The sequence below is a fragment of the Xiphophorus couchianus genome, chromosome 5 (genome assembly GCF_001444195.1).
Source record: "Xiphophorus couchianus chromosome 5, X_couchianus-1.0, whole genome shotgun sequence".
NCBI lineage: Eukaryota > Metazoa > Chordata > Actinopteri > Cyprinodontiformes > Poeciliidae > Xiphophorus > Xiphophorus couchianus.
In genome coordinates, this window is record NC_040232.1 from 41,050,092 (window position 1) to 41,057,917 (window position 7,826).

A 7,826-nucleotide genomic window follows, 5' to 3' on the forward strand; every position below is an offset into this window, starting at 1 on the left:
TAGAACTGCGTAAGAGTCTCTTTAAATGTTGGGCCTCAGATGAGCATGCCTGAGATTAAAAAGATTAATCTGTGTGACCATGTGACCGACTCAGCTGAGGTTTCCAAGCAAGCAAGTGCGTGTCTGTTGGTGCATGCGACATCATTCCCTGCAACATCCATCCGTCAAAGTGGTTCTCACTCTCTAGTTGAACCTTTTGGAATTCTAGCCAAAATGACCTCACACAGAAAGAATCATTTAATAAATTACCCTGAAGGAAATTTTCACATTCTTGACAGAGCACTAACTCCAGTTGAAGGAGCCACTTGTAACAGTGTGTTTGCTCATCATCCCTGCTGCTTCCAACTTGTCGATACATGTGCACATCTAAATTTCATGTAGCTTAGGGTGCAAAAGTAGTTATTGTGACAAATAAGATGACAGCTTTCTCTGGTATCACTAATTTGAAAATTAAAACTCTTATTTCTACACCATACTTATGTCAAATATATAATTTTTCTCGAATGCAAACAATCCATACATATCAATGATTATAGCCCACACAATTAGGATGGAAGAGTACTGTTTGGACAGCTGTCCTGCAGACATTAACAACTAAACAGACTTGACTGATACTGTGCATGCTGTGGAGGCATGTATAGAAGTTTCCTGGGCTGCATGCATAACTGATAAGGTTATATCTTTTCTCTGAACTTTAGTCAGGAGTTTAAGTCACACACAACAGAAAAAAAATCCTCATGTTTTTTGTGCAAAAACTTTTCAACATGAAGAGGAGTTTTCTGTTTTCAGGTATCAGATGGAAACAAACCGGGAAACCTGAGCCACCTCACTGTGTGTGTACGCACATGTGCTATCAACTCAGGGCAACTCACCACAACCTGTGTGCACACATGAAGTGTTAAGCTTTCTCTACCCACAACTTCATTTCCTGCAGCAGCATCACCAGGACTGTCAAACAGAAATCAGTCTGCAGCTTCAGGAAATGAAGTTACTTCAGTTTTTCTCTTAAAAACACAGATTTACACAACTCTTCCAAACCAGGGAGGCTAATACAGAAACTGTGGTTGCCTTCTTCCTGAACCTCACGCAGCTGGTCACATGACCAGGGTCAGATGAGTTCAGGTGGGTGTTTGATGGACCAGTGAGGAAGAGGAAGTGATACTGGGAGCAGAACAACTTTCGCAGCAGTACAGCAGCAAAGGGATGCTACTATATGTTGTAAGGGCATGTTTTATAAAACCATTTTGTGCAGCCGTCCATGTCTAGACACCCACCCACCCACTCACCAATGACTGTAATGAGCAGCCGCCCACCCACACACACACAGGCCCACCATTTCACAACTCCAGTCGAGATGCATCTGTCGAGAAATCTAACTTTCTGCTGCGTCTCCCTCGCATGATCTCTTCAGACATCTCAGCTTTCACCGCCTGCTCCCGCTCCTCTTCTACTCTTACATTTCACTCCGTATCCCTTCAGCCTCTTCCTGTCATTTAGCAACATTGGCGAGAGCCTGCCTTAGGTTTGACACCTGCCTGCCAAAACAATGATGCCCTCAATGAGAGAGCCAACAGGTCACTGACAGTGTGCAGACATGCATTACACGCACCCAGAGCAAACAGCAGCAGTGGTGCAACCACAAAAAAAAGGGCTGATGGGCCACAGCCACGCATACAAATTTCCAGGTCTTCCTACAACTTTCACCAGACAGAAATGCTTAGTTAGGCCTGTTGCAATAACAAATTTTGCTGGATTATAAATTGTCACAAAGGTTACTGTGATAAACAATAATGTGAGACCATTGTCAAGTACACTCTCTCAAAGATCAATAAACTTTCAACAACACTGGATCTGGAAGACATTTTAAATATGCAAAATAAATAAACAAAACAGACAGAATGAAAACATTAGCTTCTAAACAAAGCTGTTCTTTAAATAGCCGGGCTAACTGAGACCACAGAATCAGACTTGAAGACTTTTGTCATCCAGCCTTTGGTACAAACAATGAAACAACAAAAATTGTCATGATAATGGAAATTACCATGTGATTAATTGATTTATTGCTCATTGTGACATTTATACTCAGTATGCTACTACCAGCAGGTCAGTGGCCATTAGCTGTGTTAACCAGTTCAAGTTGGAGTTTCAAGAAATTTGGATGACCCAGAATGGAATAGAATACAAACAGCCTTTATTGCCCTGCAAAGAGGTAATTCAGGATGTCATTTATTATGTACATTATTTTCTGATCCTGTTTGCAACATGGCTGAAGGTTGCTGTTAAATTTTGTGATTAGATTTATTTACATGAACCAAGAAGTATTTTAATTAATGTTTTTAGGCACTTGCAGTTAAAACTACATATTTCCATACACAGTGCATACCCTGAAACAATAACAGCTGGTAATAACTTTCATTTTCCACAATGAAAGTCCTGTACCAACATGACCCAAATTGCCACTCAGTAATGAAGAATCAATTACTCCAACAGCAACACATTCCTGTTTGCAATAACTCAGGAACAAAATCTAATGTTGAGAGATCTGTGTTTCATAAATCTAAAAATATAACTGTTTGGGCATTATGAGCATTGTTATGTTGGTAATTTGTCCTTCCTGTACAGCCTCTTGTTCTTATTTTTTACCTTTGGGTTAATGGGCATGCTCCTACAGACCTTAACTTGCTGCTATGACACCTGAATTCCCCCACTGTAGGACAACAAAGAGTATTTTTATATTCTACTTTTGAAGAGGAAAGGGACAGATTGCATATCAGAAAACAATATCCTAACTGTGAAGTACAGGAGTGGAAGAATCATGCTTGGGCTGTGTTGCTTCAAGAGGGACTGGTGCACTTCACATGTCAGACGACATCATGAGGAAGGAACAGCTCAGGGTTTCCCCCAGTGTATTATAGGCCTGGTGGCCCGACATGCTTTACTAGCGCCCCTGCCAGGCAATGCGTTGCTTGTTTTTGTTTTTAGGAAAATAATAATTAATTTTTTTATTTTTAAGCCGGATTGCAAACGTCTTTCTTGCTCTGAGCGTTTCACTGGCAGAGCAAATTTATTGCTAAAAGATAGCTTTTTAGTTTATGCATTTAAAGCCGGGAGCGTGGACCAATCACACAGCTGGCACCTCTGAGTGTTGCCTCCCGCGCTGCCGCTGCTTGATCTCTGAAGTTTAACTCAGCATGAATCGCGCATGCCTCCTTTCACTCAAACTGGACACATCAACCCCCTGTGAGGAATTATGTTTCTTTGGAAAACTATACGTCAAGGTAAGAGTTTAAAACCCGCCGCGTTAGCTCTGGTTGTGCAGCTCTATGTGAAAAGCAGGAATAAGTTATAGTGGTGCTTTCAGAGGTGAGGGTTGAGCGAGCGATGAGAATGATTTATATTTGTGAATAAAGAATTATGTGGGGTATTTCCATCTCAACACGATGCCCAGCGCCCGGCTCTGTCTGCGCTGATGAAGTTCATGTCTGTGTTCCCGGTTGGCCGGAGCATTAGTGGCTAATGAACCAGCGCTAACCTCATCATGCAGATTCAGCCCGGTGAGAAGCTTTCGCGCTCACCTCGCAGTCACGCATCACACTGGTTTTATATCATTTCTAGTATTATTTTTCCGGTTACACAATGCATTGAACCATACCAAATGCTTTGTCTACTTAGTCAGCCAGAATTAATGCCCACAGCCGCACGGAGATCTGAAAATCTCGTCCAATAAACTCCAGCAACCAAAACAGTTTCTGTGATGCTTATTAGACAGGAATATTACATCTTATAATATTTAGTATCTTACCAGACACGAAATGGAAGAGCTACTAAAGCCACAATAGCAGAATTAAATTAATTCTCCCGTTTGTTGCGCATCTCTAACCGGCCCCATCATGCAGGGCCGGTCCAAGGTTGTATGAGGCTTCCAGCAGAATTTGACTTAGGGGCCCGTCTTGCTGCTAAAAACATCAGCACCTCTAACAGTTTCTGTGTTGGATTTAGTGAAATTTTGGAGAAGGGAGTAGTTTAATTGGTCAACCTAAAAAGCAATAAGTTATAATTGCAGTTTACTAATTTGTATTTGTGAAAAAGCACCTCAAACTCAAACATTAAACTCACAGCATCAGATTGTTGCTATGGTAACAAAACTATGAACTATGAATATTGAGCTTTGAACTTTTACAAAATAAACCTGCCAGCTCCATAAAATCTTACATTTAAATGTTAAAAATGTAAAATATTTTAATTAATGTATGCTGAAACCATTAAATCAAATTTAGTAGCATTGATCATCTCAACAAATAAATGTTATATTTATGAATCTGTAGTCTGTGTTAAAATATTAGCATTTATTGGGCCCCTGGATGCCCTGCAACAGACTGTGACCTGTACAGGGTGACCCCACCTCTCGCCCGAAACGTTCGCTGGAGATAGGCACCAGCACCTCTCCTGACCCCACTAGGGACAAGGATGTACAGAAAATGGATGGATGGATGGATGGATGGATGGATGGATGGATGGATGGGTGGGTGGGTGGATGGATGGATGGATGGATGGGTGGGTGGGTGGATAGCCCTTTGGGGGCCTTATCAAGCCACTGTCTTAATTTGGATTAAACAAAAGTGCAAATAATTCATATTCATTTTAATTGTATTTTTTGATTTGTTGTTTTTAAGACTAGTTGTGAGTTTAAGTAGCATTCCAGTGTCGATGTTTTCCGTAACATATAATTACTCAGTAATATTTTTACATTTCCTGTCTACTTAACATCTTTTATTACAAAACATGATGGACCTCCTCAGCGCCCTGACCGCTGGGCTCAGCAAGTTTTCTGGGGAAAAACCCTGAACATCATCATGTTAAGCAAACAGTTACAGTTTGGGCACCACTGGGTCTTTCAAATGGACAGTGACCCTAATCATACTGCCAAATTAGTTACAGTTTAAAGAGCCTTGTGGACTTCAAAGCCTTTGGTTTGGAGTTGCCATCACAAAGTCCTGATCTCAGTCTAATGGGAAGTTTGTTGGAAGAGCCAACAAGGTGTGTGTGAGTCAGAAAGCTTGATTTAATTGCACTGGTTTAGTTGGGCAGACTGGGCTGAAATTCAAGCAAACTATTGTGAGAAGCTTGTCCGACACAAGTCAAAAATTTAAAAGACAACTCTACCAAATACTAATGAAACTTCTGAATGTGAAGAAGGTAAACAAAGCATTTTAAAAACTCTCTCTCTTTATTCTCTAATTTGACATATAAAAATCCATTTTGTACTCTTAACTGACCAAAATCACAAATTGTTTAGACATTATTGATCATCCAGTAACAAGCAGATTTTATGCAAAAGGTTTGGCTTCCAACAAATATTGGAAATAATTTGAATCTGAATTCTTGAATTCTAGTATGAAAGTGAAAACATGTTTTTTCCAAAGCAGAATTCTCCCTGCCATGTTAATGACAAAAGTATTGTGCAATAAGGATATATTGATCGCTATTTTAATTTTAGCAACAAACACAAAAACACGTCATTGTCACAAAAATTATTAAAACAACTCTTTCCAGATAACTTTCACAATGCAGAAAACGTAGATGAAGAATTGAGTGTAGACATGTAAGCTTGTGCCATTTATTAATGTGTGGATTAGATCTAATAAGCCATGAGTTTTTAAGAGCGCCTGGAATGAAGGCAGGATATTAATCAAAGATCATTTGTTGAAGGTTTTATTTTGATACATTGAAAATATGCCTGAAATTTAGCATTTTGTTTTTGCTATTTTTGGGTCACAACTTTCACAAGTTTTAATGTAAACTGAGGGACATAAATTACCCCAGAATGTCATGCTCTAACTCTTAATGTTTTAACTAATTCATCTTTAAATCAATCAACTTATTTATAAAGTACCCATTCAAAACAAAGCCATATCTTAATGCACTTTGCAGATTCAGACACACACATTGTAGATCAATCTCAGCTAGATTCAAACTCAGTTTAGCAACTGGTAAAAAAACTAAATGATCAGAAAAGTTTGAGAGAATCAAGCTGCTGATTGTCTTTAGGAATCCTTCCTCGAAAATGGAATGGAGCAGCACACTATGATCTCTTGAAGATTTCTTTACTGCTCTCACATTAACTTCTTTGTTTAGACATGCCATTCTTGAAGTTTGCTAACCTTTCTATTTACATTAATTTAAAGCAACATTTATCTATTAAAGAAGCTGTTTCTCCATGTAAGCTCCAGAAATGTTGTTGTCTTTTGGTTTAAGGTGTGCCACAGCAGAACAGGTTTGTCATCCCTTTAAACACTTTCTGGAGGTGATGCTGGATATTAAGATCAGTTCACACTCACTCACACACACAGCCATATAGAGGCAAATAATGGTACAGAACTGGACATTGTTCTATTGTTCCACTGACTCAGGCGAGCTTACATTCTAATTTTCCATCCAAAAATTGCCCTTTTCACCCCTTCCGTCTCAATTTGATACCCAAAAACAATCAATTCAGTGTATGTGATCACATATCAGTTTATTTTTCATCGATCATTGTCAAATCCTCAAATAAAAAAAGTAATTTAACCGTACATGCCATGCACCCCTGGACAGCAAACATTAGCCCACACACCCACAGCAGACATGTATGGATTGTGAATGAGCCCCTACCTTGGCACTGGAATCCCTGCTTCCCAAAGCCCCTGTGGACAGAGAACAGGGATGAGAAATTTGAGGAATTCGCTGACAGAGATACCCTACATATAAAGATATCCAGCCGCAAACATTAATCAGCACACAGAAGCAGCAGCAACAGCGACGGGGCCCCATGCAACCAGCAGCATTCCTCCACCAGTTTCAGAGGTTGGTGTAAGTGGAGGCGGAGGGGGGATGCAGTAAAATAGGAAAGCCGAGCAGCCATGCGTGCTGTATGGCTGCAGGCAGCGCATCTGCCCCTATGTAGAAGGCCCGCGGTGCTGTCGCATTGAATGGCGCATCGCCGTGTTTTATGGTGACAGACAAGCACTGCGGCGTTGGTGTACAGAGAGGCCGGTCAGACCTTCCGCAGCGACGACGGCGGCAGCAGCAAGTGAATCACCTGTGTCCTTTCGGTTCGCAGCGCGCGCGCTCACACTCACCAGATGAAGTCCGTGCAGTGGCTGCAGAAGGTCGGCTGCTTGAAGAAGCGCGCGATGAACTTGTGGTTCTTCACCTCGTGCACGTTCTTCTGGCGGAGGGCTCCCTGGCGGGCGAAACCGCGCGCGCTCTCCGGCACCTCACCGTCGCTGTTGGGGTCAGCCATTTTAACGAGGAAGCGGTCCGAGAGGTACGAGGGGTGAGGAGAGCGACGACAGGGAGGGAGACGTGACGGAGGCGGCGGGGCAAAACGAGTCTGGGTGCAGGTACTTCCTCCTCCTCCTCCTCATCCACCTCCTCCGTCTCTCCTCCCCGCTGGCCGCCTCGGTGTCTGTCGCTCGTGCTGCCGGTGATTTTTGCTGTCTGCGGCCACCTCGCGTCTGCTGCTGCTGCTTCCGGCGACTCTGCTTCCCTGTTCTCAAAGTGTCGCTGCTTGCAGCTCTGTATCTCCGTCGCAAACAACCTGCCGCGCTGGTCTCTCGAGCTGCCACAGATACACACACATGCGCGCGCAGAGCACTGTCTACACTACAGCAACACAAGTTGAACCTCGAGCTCCGCATATTGTCACAGTACAGAGTGGATTACAGAAGGCACACACATCCCCTCCAGGATGGACTTGTCCCTCAGCAGAGAAGCAGTTTGCCTGCAGGGGCCACACAGGCTCAAATAGCCGCTCTTACCTGGGAACATTTTGTACTGAAATACTG

General features: G+C 42.3%; 1 protein-coding gene across 2 annotated transcripts in view; it reads right to left on the minus strand.

Annotated features, from left to right (window-relative positions):
• LOC114145501 (protein kinase C beta type-like) overlaps positions 1–7,621 on the minus strand; it is an 80,849-nt gene extending 73,228 nt beyond the window's left edge. The window contains exons 1-2 of one of the 2 annotated variants that reach the window (XM_028019124.1): positions 7,119–7,621; positions 6,652–6,683 (exon numbers count right to left, since the gene is read on the minus strand). In XM_028019124.1, the coding sequence (XP_027874925.1) occupies positions 6,652–6,683; positions 7,119–7,282 (196 nt within the window). In that variant the 5' untranslated portion in view covers positions 7,283–7,621. The remainder of the gene's footprint in view (positions 1–6,651; positions 6,684–7,118) is intronic. The other variant, XM_028019123.1, reaches the window with a different exon arrangement.
• Positions 7,622–7,826: the final 205 nt, after the last annotated feature.